We start from the raw sequence: 21,638 nt of genomic DNA, 5'->3' as shown, positions 1-21,638 counted from the left end.
GACCAAAGTGCCAGTAGTACATCCCAAATACTTAAAAAATCTGTTTTGGCAAAATATGTCTCTGTCACGATGAGGCTCGAGGGCGGACCCAAATGCGCGACTCCAGAGGCAAGCAGGTACAGTACAAAAGCCTTTATTCAGTCCGAGGTCTATGATCAGCAAGTCAGTCCGTAAGAGCAGCAGTAGCAGGCTTACTTGGATGATGCTTGGGTTCCGACTTGCATGGGTTCCGACGTAGAAGGCAACAGGGGTGGCCGGGAAGCGACCGGGCTGCCCCTCTCCGTCTCCTCCTCCATCATGCCGTCCATCTGCCCCTGCACGGTCACGCGCTGATCCACCTTGAGGGCCAGTGCGATGAGGGCGTCCAGCGAAGGCGGAAGATCCATGGCAACGAGGTGGCCACGGATCTGTGGGGAAAGTTCCTGGTAAAAGGTGTCATGGAGGCCTCCTCCTTCCACCGGCTCTCAGCGGCCCGGATCCGGAATTCAATGGCGTAGTCCGACACGCGGCGACAGCCTTGGCGAATTGTCATGAGAGAGGCCGCCGCCTTGCGTTCTGGAATACTTTGTGAGCGCGCAGATGAACGTCGTCCATGAACGGCAGATCTCAGAGTTACGACTCCACTCTGCAGTGGCCCACGCCTCCGCCCTCCCAGTCATGTGGGAAATGACGAAGGCGATTCGGGAACGGTCCGTGGGGAAAGCGGAAGCCTGCAGTTCAAAATGGAGATCGCACTGCGCCAGGAAGGGCTTAACGTTGCCGGAGTCACCTGAGAAACGTTCTGGTCGAGAGAGCGGAGTTATGCCGGCACGGGAGTGCTCTGTAACAGGCGGAACGGGTGGACTCGGAGCGACAGGCGGAGTGACCATCGTCGGTGTAGCAGCCGCGCTAGCTTGGGACGCTAGCCACGGTTCCAGCCTGGCACAAATCTTATGGATATGTTGATTAGTTACCTGGAGAGCAGCCTCCTGCTCGACCAGGTGTCTGCCCTGGACTTGCAGCGAGCGGCGGATGGTCTCAGAGTCGGCTGGGTCCATGTTTTGGCCAGATCGTTCTGTCATGGCGAGGATCGAGGGCGGACCCAAATGCACGACTCCAGAGGCAAGCAGGTACAGTACAAAAGCCTTTATTCAGTCCGAGGTCTATGATCAGCAAGTCAGTCCGTAAGAGCAGCAGTAGCAGAATAGGCAGGCTTACTTGGATGGTGCGGGGGCAGGCGAGGGTCGGTACACGGCAGGTCAGGTAGACAGGAGAACGTTCAAAGCCGGCAGAAGTATCGAGGGAGTAAGACTTACGGGGTGAGTCGGAGAACAGGCGAAGGTCGGTACACACAGGTTGTCGATCAGGGATACGAGCGTGCTGGAACGGGAATGAAGCTCAACGATCTGGCGGCGGACTAGTTGTCCCCCGTGTCCTATAAATACCGGGTGTACTCAGCCCAAACCAGGGTGCAGGTGTGTGCCGACTAATTGGCTGACCACACCCAGCCTGGGGAGGATGCCAGGAGCATGACAGTCTCCTTTAAAACAGTGTAGTGGTACCTTTGTCTGACAAATCAAAATATTGATAGTATTGCAATGCTATTATCACCGACATCTACAGCATTATTCGAGGCTATTTGTGGTCGTGGCTGGTCCTTCTGCCCCACTACTTTCTGCTGCGACTCCATCCACCATCACGCCCTTATTTTGTCATTGTTTAGAGCAACTCGTCTCACAACGTCCCATTCCGTCGTTGCTTTGGATTCTATTTTTTGTATTGTTTGTAGCCGCGTTTATCGTGGTTCTTTTGCTCATTAAATTACATTTATTCCGACTGTGGCTCATTGTCTCATTTTCCATTTATACCCTCACTCCTGACATCGAGTTGTATGGAAGAATATGCACATACACTGACATGGATGCACATTTTTAATTGCTGAAATAGAAACCACACTAGTGACATTTTATGTCTGCTCACTGGTGCCCAGTTGAGAAGTATAATAAACATTTAAGCTTTTTTTTAAAATGAGTATTATCCTAAGCTAAGTTAGTTATTGAGCTCAAGCAAATACCACCATTGGTGCAAATTTTATCAAGGGACGTGAAAAGTAATTTCACACACTGAACTCTGATGTTTATGGTGTATCCTTTCATGAATAAATGAGTAGAAAATATATTTGATATTCAATATGGAACCTGAAGTTGTAAAAAATGAAGACAAAGATGTCAAAACATGAAATGTATGCACTTTTAATGAAAAAAAAATCTGTAATAAATTGTCTTGAAATAAACATTGCAATGTGATTTTAAACGCTGCACAACTCTGAGTAACAACACATAAAGTCTTCGTCAGTTTTAAAGACACTTAAGAGGACTTTTAGATTAATTAACAACACTCTTTTCTGGTGTCAAATTCAGACACTAAGGATATTCCAGTCTTTGAATTAAAAAACTGTAATACGTTTGTATGGATTTCTTAAACTGTGAAATATTTTTCTTTTAATGTTAATGATTATGACTCAGAGTTAATATAACCCTCATGAAATCATTATTTTCTCGTTGGTTTTTCCGGATGTTTCAACACATCCTCACCTACGGGATTTTGCTGCAAGGTGCACATGCTTGCCAAAGGACTTGGATGCTTCCACTCAAACCGCTGAAGCGCTGCCCGCTGACCCGGGACAGAGCAAAGTGGTCATATTTGAAGCGCTATCCAGAGATGTAGACCACAGGTGTCAAACTCAAGGCCTGGGAGCCAGATTCGGCCCAGCACATGATTTTATGTGGCCCGCGAAGCCAAATCTAGAGTGTCGAGTTACATGATTCTTGTAAAAAGATGGACCAAGATTTCACATTGGCATATATCATAAATGATAAAGTTAAGATATTACAAGCATTTTTGTGTTCCCAAGCATGAATAGTTGAAAAACACATTACCCTTGTGTTCTGATTCCAAAACTAGTTCATATATTGATGATGTAAATATGATGAGACCATGAAATATTTTCATTGTTTCACAGTCACAACGGCCCTCTGATGGAAGCTGGAACTACAATGCGACCTGTGAGAAAAATGAGTTTTACACCCCTGATGTGGACGGTGTCTCGGTTGCGCTGTGTTTCACTGACTTTTTGGGTTTGGTCTTTGGGCTCTTCTTGGAGACTTTGTGACCTTTTCCAATGTTGTCTCTGGAATCCGAGCTACAATGTCCATTGTACAAGAGCACAAACGATCCCTGACAGGCCAAAGGCAGGATCTGCTGTCTGAGACGACACTTGTTGAAGATTTCAAGAGTTAAATCTGAAGAGGAGGAAGAAAAGAATCGGTACTATGAAACGGGCAAACGTGCTGGTCAGCTCTGAATGAACATACCTAGTGTCTCCTCTACAGTGCTGGGTATCACTTCCTTCAGCACCTCGCAGTTCACATGGAGAGCCGGATTACAGTTCATCTCCAAAAGCCACACCTTTTTTATTTTTATTTTTATTTTTTTTCCACATAAGACTTGGATTTCAAATACAGTAGACATATACTCGTTGGATCCCGAACCAACCTTGAATTCCTCGTCCACTATGAAGTCACAACCTATGAGGTCGAAGAAACCCAGCCTCCGGTCCAACTTGGGTTTGACGGCAAAGAAACACTGCGTCATGATCTGCTGCATGCACGTCTGAACCACAAAGAAATAAAGCAATCGCTTACAGTATTTGAGCTCTTCCGGTCAATAGCAAAACCATACATATGTCATTTACGACACACATTGGTCAAATCATTAGGTACGCCTACACACCCTGATGAAATCCAATAGAATAGATAATAATGCTCAGTCATTACGCTGTAATGCAGGTGTTTCTAATACAGTATGTTCATCTCGATGAGCTAGATGATGCAGTGAAAATGGTTAAAAAAAAAAAAAAGATTCATACCTTAAAAAGTGAAATGAACAAGGGAAATTATGATTGATTGCACTGAAACAATTGAACTCAAGTTCGCATCTGAACAAACTATGCTGTGTAAGTTGTGGGGACAGCCTTGGAACTCCTACAGTTCTTAAGACAACACAATTAAGCAAATGCCAAGACTAGATCAACCCTGTGCAATATTTACAGTGGATATACAGTGAAGAAAATAAGTATTTGAACACCCTGCTATATTGCAAGTTCCCCCATTTAAAAATCATGGTGGGGTCTGAAATTTTCATCGTAGGTGCATGTCCACTGTGAGAGAGATCATCTAAAAAGAATAATCCAGAAATAACAATGTATGATTTTTTTAATGATTTATTTGTGTGATACAGCTGCAAGTAAGTATTTGAACACCTGAGAAAACCAATGTTAAAATTTAGCACAGTAGCCTTTGTTTGCAAGTACAGAGGTCAAACTTTTCCAGTAGTTGTTTACCAGGTTTGTACACACTGCTGGAGGGATTTTGGCCCACTCCCTCCAAAGATTTTCTGGTGGGTTTAGGTCTCGAGACAGGCAAGGCCACGCCAGAACCTTGATGTGCATCTTACGGAGCCACTCCTCAGTTTCCCTGGCTGTGTGCTTCGGGTCATTGTCATGTTGAAAGACCCAGCCACGACCCATCTTCAATGGTCTTGTTCCCCAAAATCTCACAAGACATGGCCGCCGTCATCCTCTCCTTAATACAGTGCAGTCGTCCTGTCCAAAGCATGATGCTACTACCCCCATCATGCATCACAGTAGGGATGGTGTTCTTGGGATGGAACTCATCATTCATCTTCCCCCAAACATGGTTCGTGGAATCATGACCCAAAAGTTCCATTTTGGTCTCACCTGACCAAAAAACTTTCTCCCATGACTCCTTTGTAATATCCAAATGGTCATTTGCAAACTTAAGAAGGGCCTCGACATGTGCTGGTTTGAGCAAGGGAACCTTCCGTGGAATGCATCATTTCAAACCATGATGTCTTAGTGTATTACCAACAGTCACCTTAGAAACGGTGGTCCCAGCTCTTTTCAGGTCATTGACCAAGTCCTGTCGTGTAGTCCTCGGCTGATTCCTCACCTTTCTAAGGATCACTGAGACCCCACAAGGTGATATCTTGCATGGGGCTCCACTCCGATTGAGATTGACAGTCATGTTTAGCTTCTTCCATTTTCTAATGATTGCTCCAACAATGGACCTTTTTTCACTAAGCTGCTTGAAAATTTCTCCGTAGCCCTTTCCAGCCGTGTGGAGTTGTACAATTTTGTGTCCGGTGTCTTTGGACAGCTCTTTGGTCTTGGCCATGTTACAAGTTTGAGTCTTACTGATTGTATGGGGGTGGACCGGTGTCTTTATGCAGCTCACGACTTCACACAAGTGCATCTGACTCAGGATAATACATGGAGTGGAGGTGGACTTTTAACACATTTTTTCACTTTTAATGTGACTTGACCTCACAACTCATTTGAAAAATATCAAAATATTTTCTCATAAGTAGGGATGTAACAGAATGACACAATAGTAGCACTTCCTCTGGAGAACTGATAATTGACACGGTTATGTTTCTTTCATATGCTGTGGTCTCAATTTGAACAAACATTTTACAGACAACTTCATCAAAGAGCCAACACATTCTAATGGTCAATAAACACATTCAATAGTGTGAAAATGATATTGTAGCCATTTAGCATTTGTACTGTACTTAGTAATGGTGGAACGCACCATTTAAAAAAAAATGTAATCGCCTTGACCACAACGCATAGGGGTCCGATGCAGCAGACCAACAACCCACCCAACTATATCATCCTGGCCTTAAATGTCGTCACACTTTTTTTTCAAAATCGCCAATTCAAAACAAGAAATTATGAGTGCCACTGAATTTATATGGTAATTTTATTGGAATTGATGACATTTCAATGAAAAAAAACCCAAAAAGTACAAACATTTCCTTCCAAGAAATTTCATTAAATGTTTTAAGATTTAACATGTTTGTGTGGAGATGCCATATTTTTAAGTTACAGACCCAAAGTGCTAAGGTAGAAATAACAAACTTGATGATTTCCAAATTTGGGATCAAACCATCAGAATCAGATGTCTTCAGAGCTCTCCGAACTCATTTCGTCAAAGAGTCGTCACCTGAGCCGGCCTCAGTTCTTTTAAGTTCCGTGTTTGCGGACTTTGCGGAACAAACTGAGGCCTGCGTGAGCGCAAGCTGTCAGCATGCCAGATGTCGACGGCTTGTGTAAGATCCAAGTCTTTGATGTCAAGTGAGCGGAGGAGGTTTTTCAGGAGGTCGGAGAGGGTCTCACCTTTCAGGCCTGAGCACGAATTCACTCTTTATCCACTTCATAAGACTGAACCCTCTTTCACAGTCTGCTGTCGTTGCAGGGATGGCAAGAAGAGCAACAAAAAGATCAAGGACGTAAGCACACCAATGGCGCGGCGTTCTGTTGACAGCGACTCTTCAAAAGTTCCTGTGGAAGGCTCAGACAATGTATGCGCTTGCCAACAATTACACAAATAATAATAAATAATAAATGACATTTACTCTGATTCTGAAAAATAAAAACTGTCACTGTTATGTAATGTGTGAACGCTTTTGCCTGGTAGACATTTGTGTATGTCTCGCGACTATTCAGGTCCTTCCACTCTGACATTACCGTAATTTCCGGCCTAAAAACCGCGACTTTTTTCACACGCTTTCAAGTCTGCGGTTTTTGTGGTGATGCGGCTAATTTGTGCATTTTTTCTAACGGCCGCAAGGGAGCACTCGCGCGGAAAAGGTAAGAGTGAGACCGATGGAATATTTGTGCCAAGGAAGTGACTTTTACCTGTCAGGCTCTGTTAGTACTGCGCTCGCGTGTCACTGCCGTGTCTCGGTGATTTTTACCGGTATGTTTTTTTTTAACTGGCCCTGTTAACCCTAGCGTTAGCATTACCATTAGCGCGGCGGTGCTAACATTAGCGCGGTGGCACTAGCGTTAAACTGTGTACAGTCTTTCTTTGTAAATATGGTGTTTCCATGTGGGTTTCAATGTGGGCACTTGCAGCTTTTACACAGCTGTGGCGTATGCAAGTACCAAATGGTATTTCCTTTACAAATGTACTGGGTGAGGCTTATAACAAGGAGCACTCTGTAGGCCGGAAATTGCGGTAATTATCATGTAAATTAATTAAGCCACTGTAAGAGCCTACAACAAAGTACATTTCAGTGAGATTTTAAAAGACAAAGTTTAATTTAAAAAAAGTTCAATTTCTTTCTATGGAAGCGTTTACATTACTGTACTCTGTACCATATCACAGTAATTGCACAGATTGTAAAACATGTAAAGAGTAACATTAATTCACTTACTTACATATGCAACATTGGATGGGCTTTTTGTCTGATGGCGTGGTCATTTCGGGGGAGTAGCTACATCTTCTCCAACTTTTCGCATTTCGCAGCAAGGCTGTCTTCGACACGAGTGCCATCTCTGGCAGGAATGCCACCGGTCACACATCAGCCAAATTGGCTTGTATATTTTTATGACCATGCACCAAAATGAATTTTAACGTGCATTTGGCAGGTGGGTATGTGTTAATTTCATACTCGGAATTTTATAGAGGAAACAATAAGGTGTAATGACAGCACTCCACTGCACTTGGGGACCAGCTCAAAGCAATGTCCAATCACCTCCAGCTCAGGCCTAGCTGGCAGACATGTGAACTTTACCTGAAAGGCAGTCTTTTTTGCAATACTTTTATGGACTGGCTTACACACAGGAGGTTTGGGAACCTTACACCACAGTGGCCCCATGCCCCAGCCATCACACCACTACTAAAACGATGATTATACAATTTCCATCGTTCAGTAGGCAGACAATTCAACGAGGCCTCTAAAAACTGTCAACTTCAGCGATAGTCGGCCAATAGATCTTGACCTTGGTCTTCAAAAAAACAGTTTGGGGGCAGGTGGGCAGTGGTGTTAATGGTCGCGTACAGTGGTGCATTTGCTTCTCATCACAAAAGAGGTACCATAATTTCCGGCCTATAAACCGCGACTTTTTTTCACACGCTTTCAAGCCTGCGGTTTATGCGGTGATGCGGCTAATTTGTGCATTTTTTTTCCAACGGCCAAAATGGGGAACTCGAGCGGAAAAGGTAAGAGTGAGACCGGTGGAATATATGTGCCGAGGAAGTGACTTTTACCGGTCCGGCCCTGTTAGCGCTGCGCAAGCGTGTCACTGCCGTGTGTCAGTGATTTTTATCGGTATGTTTTTTTTTTTTTAACCGCTCCCGTTAGCCCGGCGCTATTGTTAGCAGTAGCGGAGTGGCGCTAGCATTAAAATCTGTGTACCATCTTTTTTTTGTAAATATCTTGTGTTTCAATGTGGGTTTCAAGGTGGGCACTTGGGACTTTTAAACGGCTGCGGCCTATCTATGTACCAAATGGTATTTCCTTTACAAATGTACTTGGGGGGGCTTATAACCAGGTGCGCTCTGTAGGCCGGGAATTACGGTAGTCATCATAAAAGCCTAATAATTAGCGGGTGGAAAGGTAAACCAAAAAACCTCAGTTCTGTCCGTTAGTTTTATCTATTAAATTATCCTTTAAATGATCATAATTTTAATTTTCCTCTTAAAAATTCCACATATACAGCTCTCTGACAAAGCCATATACAGATACAGAAAGGACGTGTTCACCAATTAGGCTTGAAACATTGGAATTAATCTCGGTTCTCCTGTTCTGACCCTGAAGATATTTCCAGAATGTTTGCTGCTTCATTAACCTGACGCCACGGGTCATTGGTGGATTCATTTTTAAGAATGTATGATCATAGGAGAGATAATTGTATTTAGGGTGGAGCATCAAGAATTAGGACCCGATTGGAATTGGGACTAACATTCTGGAAATTAAAAAATGTGGTTGTTCTCTTTCGATGCCGACCTCGAAGAAGAAAACCAATGAAAAAGAATGAGCCCAAAGACTTGTGCTTGTGAATAAACCCTTTCTTAACTGTTAAAATAAATGAGCAGTCACCTCAGTTCAGCACTTGGAATAAGTTTGGATAATGCAACGGAGGCTTTTGTGACGTTCCCTCCTGCTCCGGGGCTCAACCTATACCGCGCGGAGTCAAATTAGCAATTTGCAATAAGTAAATATTTGTGGCAACAATGAAGCTGCTAACTAGGTCATCAGTAGATTGCACTTCTGTACTGATGCTTTTTAGCCTTAGTTTTATTCTTCAAACTGATGGAAGAGCCAGTAATGCTGAAAATTGTGGTAAAACTTGAGCAACGTTCACTCTAGCAACTTTACATCACAATGAATTTGGATAATATTCACATACGTCTCACAGTGTCAGAAACATTACCTTGTGGCTCATCAGAGAACAGTTTAAGGAATCAATCTTTTACAGAGCATTTGGTTCCATTCATTTCTCTTTTTTTTTTTTGCTGTCTGGGTTTACTTTCATTTTTTAAACTTGAGCGTTTCATGTGAAGTTACTTTTTGTGCCAAAATGCAGAGTTCCCATGCATACCCTTCAAAATTAAAGGCTTCATGCCTAAAACAGCAAAACAAGTTAAAACATGCACATATAAACCATTTTGATGTTTTAAATAACTATTTTAAAAATCCCATATTTAATTTTTTGCTGAAACATTAATTGATGAGTATTAAGTCATTCGGGTTAGCTCCACACACATTGCCTTTTTGTTCATAGGCGTGACATGGATCCTGGTTATAAAGAACCCCGAGTCAAATGTTCATTTCAATCTATGCTATGAAATGAAAATTGCTTTTCATAATTGGACACCCTTTATTTAAGACAATGCAAATGAACGAGCCTCCTTAAAAGAATCTGAATCAAGAATGATTTGAAGCCGGAATGGAAATCAGGACCGGAATCGCTCAAATTCAAACAATGCCCAACCTTACCTATTATCCACCAATCTTTATAGGGTGTTAGTTAATTGGTTAGTGCAGAGTAATCTACGTGTTTACAATTTCAGGTATTTTGCATACTGAACCATCCCAACAGTTTTTTAAAGATCCGAATATATGAAACATTTTATTTTAATATAATGCAATATAACATAGAGTAGACTCTACTGTACACCCGACCCAATGATGACTTAAGTGCTGATCTATTTTTGGGGTGTTTTGTTTTATCTGAAACATTTCAGACAATACAAAATTATATGAATTATATTATATTTATACTAACATGTTAACAGAGGGGCAAGAACCAATAAATTGGCCAAGAAACGAGCTGCGTGACTATTTATTGTCATGTTTTTGTTTTTATTGTTACTCTTAAGTTGTATTTTGTCACTGTCGCAGCCATATCATTATTTCAGCGGCAATGATAAGATGATGCATCGTCAGACACAAACGAGCTGACGCCAACCTCGCCTTCCCCTCAATTAGGAGCAAGTTGAGTCTGCATGGATCATTCTATGACCGATAATTGGTCCCTGCGAGCAACCAGACAACAACGGCAGCACTCACCGTGAAGGCCCCCAGCACCCAGTCCCTCGGTAGAGCCTTGGCAACCTGAAACCAGTTGTTGACATAGGCGTTGAAGCTCTCCATGGACCACACGGTGTCTTCCTTCATCTGACTGTACAATGGGTTCTTCTTCTGCATGTACTGCAGGCGGGCGGCAGGGGGCGCACAAACACCCATCATGTAACCTCTGAAGACTAACTGATTCACACTATTCGCTTGTACCTGATTGGTCAAGTGGTCTGAGAGATTATTGGAGCTGGGCTCATAAGGGTCACAGGTAAGTCGGACGTATCCGTGGCGAAAGAAGACCATGTAAGGTGACGTGCATGCGATTAGGAGGTAAGAGCGGACATCAAACTTCTTTCCTCTTAGCAGCAGAGGCCTCTGGATGTAACTGCACATTTAAAAGTTGCACAGATGACACTTATCAAGTCTAAGAATCTGGTGGATAATGTGGTACTTTGTGGAGCCCCTGGTATACAGTATACACAGTATCTTGTGTGTATCAGAATGTGTGTCTGTGCTCACTGTTGGACGACATAAGCCTGCGGCTGGCGGTGAAGCATTTTGGTGCTGGCCCGCAGGTCGTCCAAGCGTTGCAGCTTCAGCTTGAAGGTGCCAATGTCCTCCAGGTTTCTCAGCAGAAAGATCCCTCTGCCCTGGTTCAGACCCGTGGGCTTGCAGATCCACATTTGACTGGAATTGTTGTTCGCACCTGATGAGCATCAGCAACAGTCAACAGTGTGAAAAGTAAAGCCCTACACATGTACTGTCATAGACAATTTGAATTTCCCGTTACGTCAATGTGTTTTTTTATTTAACAATTTCAGGAAATAGCCTTAAAGGGTCGTCAGGGTCAAATCGTCACGATCACAAACTCTTATTTACTTGATGCTGCCCTATTGTCACTGAAGCAGTATTGCATTGATTATCTCAAACTAGGTCTTATTTTTACACTTTGGCATTGCGTTCAAATACATGTAGGCCTGTTTTACTGCCGCTTCTTCTCTCTCCTCCCCCATCCTCGGAGAGGGGTGGAGGTGATGATGACCGAATTTGATCCTGTCCCTGTAGGGATTCTGCACTAACCATCTGAGGTGGACCTCCGCTTCCCCAGAGGAGTTGCTGTAAGAGCTATCAGCTCCGATCCATTGGACCGGGTCCTGAGGCTGAGCCACTCTTCCTAAGGCTATCAATGCAACAATGTATAGCACCAAATTATCTGATAAATGTATTCCATTCAAGAGTCACTGAAGCGTGGTCATTCTGAGAGCAAGTTCCCTCCAATGTGTGGTCCCTTCTCATGTTTTGTTTTCCATTTCTCGCAAATGGACTTTTGACTTTTTCCTTGCCTGACTGGGGGATTCACATCGGAGTGTTGTCAATCTTTGTCACCTGTGGCCCTGTGAAGCCCGTTGAGACTCTTTTGTCTTTAATGCCTATTCAAATAAACTTGACTTGACTTTGAAGTCTTCTGAGGTCAAATATGCATGTGTATTCTTATATTACACTGTAGATTTTGCCTTAGCTTTGTCCAACACGTTGAGTCCGTCTCCTCATGTTTGTGCCTCAGCCCTGGGTTCTGCTGACTCATCGCTATGGCAACAGCATGTTCCCCGGGTGATTTTATCAGGGCCTCATGGGAGGTGGAGTGCATTATTTTTCCGCTTTTCATGAAATCATCACCACTTCACCGGTTAACCCTGCTACGCAGACTATTACATTTTGCAGTTTGATATTCTACACAAAAAGGCTATTCAACCCGTGTCGTGTGTATGTATTAGAGGATCAGAAAGAATTATTTCTACCCCCCTGGAGAGCAAAGAAAGCCTCCCGCTCTTCCTTCACATCCATACGGAAGGTTGTAGGAATAAACTCCTCCATTTTCAGCTTCCTGTGTAGCACAGCACATTCCGAAATACAGTATTATGCACAGAGAATTCAAGTTAAATAAACAGTGTAGTTTTAGTTTTACCAGTGAACTATTTTATATATTATAATATAATTACATCTATATATTGTCACTGTCAGGCAGAAAGGTCCTCTGTCTAAATTTGGTCAATTTTATATTTTTTGACAAATTGAATCAGGGATGGGAATTCTGACTGTTTTGAGAGAACCAGCTCTTTTGGTCAGCTCAATTAAAGATAGCCGGCTCATTCGGCTCTCAAACGATTCTTCAGATTTTTTATGGCATGAAGTGATATCCATCCATCCAACCATCTGTCCATCCATTTTCTTAGCCGCTTATTCTCACAAGGGTGTCTGGAGTGCTGGATCCTATCCCAGCTGTCAGCGGGTACACCCTGTGATGGTTGCCAGCCAATCGTAGGGCACATCGAGACAAACAGCCACACTCACAATCACACTTAGGGGCAATTTAGAGCGTCCAATTAATGTTGCATGCTTTCGGGATGTGGCTGGAAACCGGAACGTCTGGAGAAAACCCACCCAGGCACGGGGAGAACAGGCAAACTCCACACAGGCGGGGCCGGGATCGAACCCGGGACCTCAGCTCAACTGTGAGGCCAACACTTTACAGCTGATCCACCGTGCTGCCATGAAGTGATATATTACCCAAAATAATCTCAAATTTTGCATGCTAATGTACTAAAATCATGGATTTTTTTCATGTTAAATACAGAATATGACCTGATTTATTCCTGAAAGAAAAAAACAACAACTAGAAATTATATTCTATAATAGTTTGGAAAACTATCAACAAACCAGCCTAGGTGTTTACTTGCTGGGATTTTTCCACATTCTCTGATTTCTCTCATTGTGATACCCAGTCATGAAACTCACCTCTTTACAATTAACCTGCTCACTTGTGGAAACAGATTTTATTTTTAATATTATTCAACTTTCCCAGTCTTTTGTTGCCCCCGCCCCAGCAATTTTTGAACACGTAGCAGGTATCAAATTCAAAATGATAGAATGTTTGCAAAGCAAACGGAAACATTCAAGAGTTTGAACGTTAAATCTTTGTAAGATGAATATACATTGAAAAGATTTTTATGTTTTGCAACACTAGATCAACTTTATTGGGTTTGCATTGAGAGATGAATGATTCAAAGAAAATGTCTCCGAGGAAATAGGTTTAGGTACTCTACGTCTGTGTTTTTTTCAACATAAGCAGCCTGTGTGGATTCACAGAAAGTCACCTAAGCGCTTGGCCATGGTTGACTTTGCACCTGACTCGCTCATATGCCATCAAACTGCTGAGCAGGCCAATCTTGGTGGTGAGCACTTTGTTGTTGGGGATCTGATACACGAGCTGCTCTCCTGGGAACAACACGGGAAATGGCGACTGCTTGAACCAGACCACAAAAAGAAAGAAAGAAAGAATTGTGTGCTGTGATATCCTGAAAATAAGCCTGTGCGCTCACCTTCCCTGAAATTGAGGTAGGTGCGTGGAGATTTGGTCTCAGACCACTTGAGTTTGAAGTCCTCCCTGTGCTTGTTGTGAATCCTCTGCCATCCTCTTCGCTCACAGTAAGCGCTCACTCTGAAGGGCAGAGGATAGCAATCATGTTCAATCACACAAAAGACCGAGGGAGCAACAGATACACTTCAGATTCAGAAAACTTTACTTAACACAGCCTATCTGAGAAACAATCAGAGGTTGGAGAGAATCTCCCAAGACAAGATTTGCATGGATCAATGAGAACCTGATATCATCAAAATACGTATGCAATAAAGCCCCCACCATCAGTGCAGAATAAGGACACAGCCCTTCTTCAAATTGTGAAGAATTTGGAGAATCTTGCAGAACGAGCATAAAAAATACAAATAGATGATTATTTCATACTCGGAAATGAGATACATATATTATTATTTCAATGTTGAAAACGATGAGCTTGGCTGACGTTGAACTAATTGGAGACTCTAAATTCCCCCTAGGTGTGACCGTGAGTGTGATTGTTGTCTGGCTCCATGTGCCCCTGGCAACCAGTACACCCTGTACCACACCTACTGCCTGATGATTGCTGGCATAGGCTCCAGCACTCCTGCGCACCTTGTGAGGATAAGCAGTTCAGAAAATGGATGTATGGATAGATGGATGACTTTGAGACATATCGTAGTTATTAGCCACTCAGCATTTTCACTCGTTACAATTATGGATGGATTTACTGGATAATACGAGTCCTCTACAACCGACTCTTGTATTCAGTAAAACAGGTCAAAGGTTAGATGGACAAGCCCACACAAGACCATTGGGAAGAACTGAGACATATCAACACCTTCCAGAAAGTTTTCTGGAAAAGTGGAAACCAACTCCATAGTTTAACTTACTTGAAATCTCAGTATGTGTAATAAACACGTCCCAATAGTGTTCAAAGCACGTGTCGTACTTACATTTCAGCCCCATTGGTGCCTCCGAAGAAGAAGAAAGGCCCAGAACCTCGAGGCTCCTCGGGATACTGTCCCTCTTTCCTAACTGGATAGGACCACATCAGCAAGGTCCTGGGAAAGGACTTATGGAGGCATGCACCTGACATTTTTACCAATACAATTATGAAAAAAAGCATTTTCGGTGCAACCTCGATAGAACAGACTCATAACGGCGGAAGGGGTCATCAAATATTGCTATTAGCTTTTGAAATGAAGCCATTTTTTTAGACTAATGCACTCATATTACTACACAGAAGAAAATTGCTGTTTGGGAGTTTTTTGGGTGGCTTGAAAATGTTTTTAAATTTTACATTTTATTCAAACTTACCACACCCTTTCTCTCTCTAACAATGAAGGCATGGCTGCCACAGCAAGGCCCCAAATTCAACATGGCCACCACATAGGCATGGGAGGGACATTTAGTCATATTGTGTATCTGTGACTCGGAAATACGTCAGTCCCATTCTCTGTCTGCATTGCGGCACAGCACCAATAAACAACAATGGCCAATTCTGGAAATAATAGACTTTGTCACCGGCAGTTTAATCAACAAATGGAAAGTATTTTTGGACACACTGTCCAGTTTTATGTAAGATCCGTTATATCGAAGTCTGTTTTATCCAGGTTCCACTGTACTTTACAAGGTTGGGATGTGACACGAGCACACCTAAGGTTCTGTTGTGTGCCGTCTTGTTAATAGCCATCTGGATACATCTCCTTTTGTCATCACCAGTCGGCTTCCCCTTCCCCTTGACTTTCATCTGTCCATCTTTTGCCAACTCAACCTGTATGACATAATGTGCAGGACTCAACTGGACAACTGAAGCCTGGTTGTCCTCTGCTTTTTCGCCTCGCCTGTGCACTTGGTTGTCATCATTCAGGGCCTGACTGCAAAGCTCCACACAGCTCCGAATTGACATGATCTCCAGATGAAGAAGATGATAAATAGGGATATTCATTAATCGTAGCATGTATTTCTTTGATCATTACGCACTTTAAAAACAGTAGTTAAATCCATAAAATTTCACCTATTCCATTGAGTGGAAATGTTGGGTAATGTCACCCTGTGTCATCGACTGAAATTAACGTCAAGTGCTGTCATTAACAGCATATTACTAATCTGGAAATCAGGAATTTGGGCTCCCCTTGTATGCTATGATGTCTAACAATGGTTTGAACGATATTGGAGCAAGTTTGGGTTCAAATCATCATGTAATTATTTCTACCTCCTATCAAAATGTCAGAGTCAAGCCACCTGCCACAGCGATGAAAACAGGTCGGCCATCACCACAAAACCACACAAATAATACACGGGACAATGCTTTTATTTTGAAGTTGGCCTCTGAAGCATGGATTTTCATTTTTTTAGCTCCACTGCATGGATTGCCATTTATAGTGTAATCACATAAAGTTCATATATCAGCAACCTAGTAAAAATGGTAGTTTGCCCTCCTGATCTCATCCAACACTACCCTTTTTCCTTGTGGTTCATCTGTGCCTTGAGATTCGTCCATCCATTTTCTGAGCCGCTTATCCTCATGAGGGTTGCAGGAGTGCTGTAGCCTATCGCAGGTGTCGACGGGCAGGAGGCGGGGTACACCCTGAACTGGTTGCCAGCCAATCGCAGGGCACATTGAGACAAAAAGCCACACTCACAATCACACCTAGGGGTAATTTAGAGTATCCAATTAATGTTGCATGTTTTTGGGATGTGGGAGGAAACCGGAGTGCCCGGAGGACACCCATGCAGGCATGGGAGAACATGCAAACTCCACACAGGCGGGGCCGGGATTTGAACCAAGGTCCCCAGAACCTTTGTGTACTGTTCCACTGTATGTGTCCAAATATCTGATGCTTTAAGGGTTATAACACAACAACACCAACACAATTCATGAGCCCGCCTTTGGGCTTTCATGGTACCATTGCATGGAAGCATGAAGATAGCTCGACTTTGACGCAAAGTTATACAGTTGCTTTAAATACAGCTAATTATCTTAGCTTTATGTATAGTGTGACAGTGAATTTCAACTGGGTGTGGCAATAAACAGATTTAAGTCTCAACTGCTTGTTGTGAGGTCAACTGAGTTTCACTGCTGTAATATACACGTATGTCTAAAACATTTTGCTTGAAAGCCAAAGCAAAAAAATCCGAATGATGCCTTATATCTTGAAAAATTTGAAAATTGGATCATTTTGATCTCAAGGCCCAATTAGAACCATTTTCGATGTTTAGGCTACATGGAAATGATAACAGTGGAATTTCAGTTTGACTTAAAGAGACAAGTTTTTTTTTTTTTTAAATGCTAGCATTTTCAGGCCCTAAATATCACTTTTATGTCAACAAATGCAATGGATTCTTTCCTTACCTTCACACTGCAATTGGGAACAAGCAAAACGTGAGCCTATTGTTGCTAGCTTTCCACTCAACGTCTCGACCTCTCGACTTCTCAGCGTGCTTTTCTTCCACCATGTGCATTCAACCCTCCAGTCTGGTGGGCTTAGAAACTCAGTGAAGCCACAGACATAATGCCACATTGAGGGTCATCAAGTCTACCCCCACTCCACTCCACTCCACTCGACTCCACTCCATTCACATAAACAATCAGCAGTTTACCCAGTAGTGGGAGTCATGGCAACAGTTGCCAACTGGACAATCTTTCCACAGCAAGAGTGTGTGTTGCACAGCCACTTTGTGTTTAGATTCATCCAATATTAACTACCTGGAGGGCAAAGCTATCATATTGTGTTCGAGCACAAACCGTTTTGGTTTTGTTTTACAAACAGCAGTCCATCAATCTTGAGCACTCGTTCATGAATCTTTTACTACCAAGCACCAACTTAAGGAAAATACTTGGCTATCCAAGTAGCATGGAAAGGTCCAACGTTTCTGACAGTAGTACAAACAACTGTTTCTGACCAAAAAAAAAAAAATCATGGAGGCCTCTGGAAGCTGATTCAGTAAAATTGTGAGTTAAATGAGCTGAGATGATTATGATTTCAGTATTCATACTTTGACATTGGCTGTGACATAGTGAGCTGCTTACCCTCACTAGGGTCACAAGTTCACATTCAACCAGGAATTGATGTATGGTGTCGAGGTAGTTGCTCACACGCTCACAGGCGGCATTGATCTTACTGTTGGACACGTAGATCAAGATGTCGTCGGCATACGACGTGAGAGCTTCACCGGCGGGTGGCGTGGGGACTTTTGACATATATAGATTGAACAGGAGTGGGGATAGAACACCACCCTGGGCGTGCCTCAGGGTGGTGTTCTATCCCCACTCCTGTTCAATGTATATATACTCAAAGCCATTTCCGGCTGAAACTGGGGCCCGAGTGCCGAGATATCGGAAGATCCATCATCAACTACGGTGCTCCAATGTGGTCTCCCTCACTCAAGCAATCACACTGGAAAAAGACCCGGCAGAATGCCGCCCTCGGAGTCACTACCAGCTGCCTGGCCATGGCTAACGAGGACCACCTGCAGAGTGAGAACCAAAATCCTACCGGTGAAGCAACACAACGAACTACCTGCCCAGTAGTATCTGCTACGCTGCCAGCTACCCGCGCACCCGTGTCATCAGGTGTCAAACGAACCACCTCAACCGCGCTTACTTCGCCATGACGTCTGTCCATCAAGACCTCAACGAAGACATGCCCACCAACACGGTGTTCGATAAACAAGCCTACCGGGACGGGCTACTTAGGCTCCATTGAACGCCGGTTGAGGAAGCGGTGGCCAGCTACAAACCGGTAGTCATCCTTGGTGGTTACCCTACCCCTAAGGTGGACAAAACCGAAATCGATCTTCCGCGGGCTACAAGATCCAAACTATCGCAACTCAGCTCTGGACGAAGCCGCATGCTCAATGACTTTATGGCTCGTGTCGAAAATACTATCGTCAGCCTCTGCCTGAAATGCGGACAGGGCCCTCACGACACGCAGCACATCTTCAACTGCGCAGCGGTTCCCACTATGCTGACCGTAATGGACCTGTGGAAACGCCGAAGGAAGTGGCTGCTTCCTGGAACTAGAAGTCTACTACTGAAGAATGCGATTGGCTGGCTACAACAACAACACGGTCACAAGTGTGCTGGCATCTATCTCAACTGACTTCAGGCAAGGGATCTTATCTGGTCGCCAACCATTTACAGACAAACAAATCATCCACACTCACATTCACAGCTACAGACAATTACGAGTCTTGAATGAATATACCATGCATGTTTTAGAAATGTGGGAGGAAACCCACTCAGGCAAAGGGAGAACATGGAAAGTCTATACAATATTATACATGAAAAACACAAATAAAACAGCGTGTGGTTGAGAGCGTAGTGTGAATTCTTGGGAGACCGGCCCATTCCCACGTCACATCAACTGCATCAGGAAGTGCTGGGAATTTACAGCCCGCAGCAATGATGTCGCTACACAACAACCAATATCGCTCTTTGGAGGGATTCTCCTTGAACGTGTGTTCTATGGTGGCGGCAATGGAGTTAAGTTACTGAGTAAAGAGAGGCGTGCCTCAATAGGCTTTGCTCTCTTGCGCTGATTTCCTTACACGAGTACAATGGCGACCGGGGGGTACCGCAAGGTGTTCCCAGGCTCTTTTAGTTCTCAGTCCCACCACGGTTGAGACAGTGGGGGCAAGTAACCAAGTAGTTCCTGTACTTCAAAAGATTTTTCCACTATCTGTACTCTGCCAATTTGTTTTTCCAATGACTTTTTATGAATTGAAAAGCATTACCTGTAAATTTGATTCCATACATTGTCAAAGAGGGCTTGCCCCTTATTTTTTTTTTTTTTTTTTTTCAAAAGTTCTCAAATATGAAAAATAACACCTGCGAAGCATTTCCACGATCATTATCATTAGATAGTTTTGCATAGCCAATGCTTGCTTTCTCTTGGTTTAAAAAAAAAAAATATGCAACATAAAAAATTTCTTCTTTTCAGTACAAGGAGGTAGGAAAAAAGAGAGACTATTTAGTTTGTGGAAAACTGTTTTTGTTATTGTGACAAGTTAGTGAAACAGGTATTGTACAGTACAGTAATGTATTTCAATATTTTTTCTTTTTTTACTATTGTACTTCAATGGTCAGTTTGCAGTTTTAAAACTGTGACCAAGATTTGAATGTAGCCTCACTTCACGAGTAAAACCCACAACTCCTCTAAATGTGAAGTTTTGTTTAGAATGCACAATCAATTAAAACTTAAAAGAGGTGATAAACTTACCAGTTGGGTAGAAATCTTGCCGATGCCGCATCAGTTTTGAATCCTCTCAGCTGCTCGTGGCCCCTCCACCAGTCAGAGTCATCCTGTATGTTCACCCTTTTTTGTCTCTGAATTCTTTCCAACTTCAGTTGCTAACTGGGGTGGAAATTCTGGCGTCATTTCAGTAAAGCTCCTCAAGCCCAACGTAACAGGTAACAGCACAGTACATGAGAATGATTTGACATCTTGTCTGCCACATCTTCAGTCCCTGGGTATTTATTTGTCTACTTAAATACTGTGTAAAAACTACTTTTGCTACTTCTCAAAGATGAAGTGACCTTACAAAGATATTACATTTCACACTCATTTTCTTTATACATTGGTACCTCAACTTACCACCGTTTCCAGTAACGAAAAATTCAGGTTACTAAACGCCTCCTCGGAAAAATATTGTCACTAGTTACGAAGGAAATTCAAGATACGAAAGGAAAAAATAGGCACTGGATTCTCCACATTCCACCGAATGTCAACATCCTGTATCTTGGTTTGCGTGGCGCGATAAGAGGTTCTCTACCATTGGCTATCACCGTAACATTTTCCTGGCATCCTATTGGCTAGGGGGGACGTCAATCTTTACCCATGATGAGCTTCCTGTATTTTGGTTTGTGTGGCGCAATAAAGCTGCTAGAATCACGCTAGCGCTATCACAAGCAAACACGCATTGGAAAAGTACAACTTTTGTATTTTTTTGGAAATTTAGACATCCTTCTTCACCTTCACTTGTAATTCCTAGATTCTGGCTACCACTGCCTATCATGGAAGACTTCTTCCAGCCTTGTCTGCGATTTCTCCGTTGGTTTTGATTACTGCTGGTAAAATGATGAAATGATGAAAAACGTGATTTAGTCCATTCAGTATATGACAGAACATTTGAACATTAAACATTTGCTAACTTCAAGTGGATGTCGCGCCTGCTCATACGCACAAACAAGACCTGAGGCAGTAGCTAGACTCTTCTTATTACATTGGTTGTGTATTTTCTTATTTTTAGCAGCGCGGTGCAGCAACTCGAGAGAGCGTTTCGCCACACAGTTCTGAGTACTGAGGTTCAAACTCCTGCCCCGCCTGTGTGGAGTTTGCATGTTCTCCCCGTGCCTACATTGGTTTTCTCCGGGCACTCCAGTTTACTCCCACCTCCCAAAAACATGCAAGATTATTTGGACACTCTAGATTGCCCCTTGGTCTGAATGTGGGTGCATACGGTTGTTTGTTTCTATGTGCCCTGCGATTGGCTGGCCACCAGTTGAGGGTGTACCCCGCCTCCTGCCCGTTGACAGCTGGAATAGGCTCCAGCACTCCCCTCGTGAGGATAAGTGTCAAAGAAAATGGATGGATTCTTATTTTACGAAAAATGCTTAAAAAATGACTCATCTAATTAGGCTAACCAAAATTTTGAGCTTCTGTACAACCGGAATCTTTTCTTCGCCATCCTCGGGCAACAAACCTGAGAGCAGGAATCTGGACCGACTGCTCCACGCATGCACAGACCAGCTCAGGAATCTTCTGCAGGTTTTCCTTCAGTCTGGAATGCGATCAGCCCGCGTGAC

At 43.2% G+C, this 21,638-nt stretch overlaps 2 protein-coding genes and 2 long non-coding RNA genes across 6 annotated transcripts in view; 1 reads left to right on the top strand and 3 right to left on the bottom strand.

Annotated features, from left to right (window-relative positions):
- The window catches only part of LOC133509168 (pleckstrin homology domain-containing family N member 1), a 9,801-nt gene extending 9,482 nt beyond the window's left edge, over window positions 1-319 (bottom strand). Inside the window, exon 1 of the mRNA XM_061835939.1 lies at window positions 196-319. The gene's annotated coding sequence lies outside the window, so the exon portion shown is untranslated. The remainder of the gene's footprint in view (window positions 1-195) is intronic.
- Window positions 1-6,664, top strand: part of LOC133509187 (uncharacterized) — a 9,488-nt gene extending 2,824 nt beyond the window's left edge. Inside the window, exon 3 of the long non-coding RNA XR_009797258.1 lies at window positions 6,318-6,664. This is a non-coding gene — a long non-coding RNA (uncharacterized LOC133509187). The remainder of the gene's footprint in view (window positions 1-6,317) is intronic.
- On the bottom strand, window positions 2,268-21,638 carry ttll10 (tubulin tyrosine ligase-like family, member 10). 3 transcript variants are annotated; one of them, XM_061835918.1, is made up of 13 exons: window positions 21,536-21,638; window positions 15,485-15,740; window positions 14,782-14,917; window positions 13,812-13,930; window positions 13,587-13,707; window positions 12,231-12,316; window positions 10,951-11,137; window positions 10,645-10,816; window positions 10,423-10,563; window positions 3,535-3,651; window positions 3,354-3,447; window positions 3,110-3,281; window positions 2,268-3,042 (listed from the first exon to the last, which is right to left on the bottom strand). In XM_061835918.1, exons 1-13 carry the CDS (start codon window positions 21,569-21,571, stop codon window positions 2,988-2,990), a joined length of 1,692 nt encoding a protein of 563 aa, XP_061691902.1. In that variant the 5' UTR covers window positions 21,572-21,638; the 3' UTR covers window positions 2,268-2,987. The 3 variants fall into 3 exon arrangements, with proteins under 3 accessions (XP_061691902.1, XP_061691894.1, XP_061691910.1); XM_061835910.1 differs by lacking the exon at window positions 21,536-21,638 and adding exons at window positions 20,053-20,187; window positions 20,428-20,551 and having other exon boundaries at window positions 3,354-3,651; XM_061835926.1 differs by lacking the exon at window positions 21,536-21,638 and adding exons at window positions 20,053-20,187; window positions 20,428-20,551 and having other exon boundaries at window positions 3,354-3,651; window positions 14,782-14,863; window positions 15,631-15,740.
- On the bottom strand, window positions 3,995-9,405 carry LOC133509184 (uncharacterized). The gene is made up of 3 exons (XR_009797257.1): window positions 9,284-9,405; window positions 7,282-7,402; window positions 3,995-6,302 (listed from the first exon to the last, which is right to left on the bottom strand). It is a non-coding gene; the product is annotated as an uncharacterized LOC133509184 (long non-coding RNA).

Source organism: Syngnathoides biaculeatus, chromosome 2, assembly GCF_019802595.1.
Source record: "Syngnathoides biaculeatus isolate LvHL_M chromosome 2, ASM1980259v1, whole genome shotgun sequence".
In the NCBI taxonomy this organism is placed as follows: Eukaryota; Metazoa; Chordata; class Actinopteri; order Syngnathiformes; family Syngnathidae; genus Syngnathoides; species Syngnathoides biaculeatus.
This window is presented reverse-complemented; position numbering and strand designations above follow the sequence as displayed.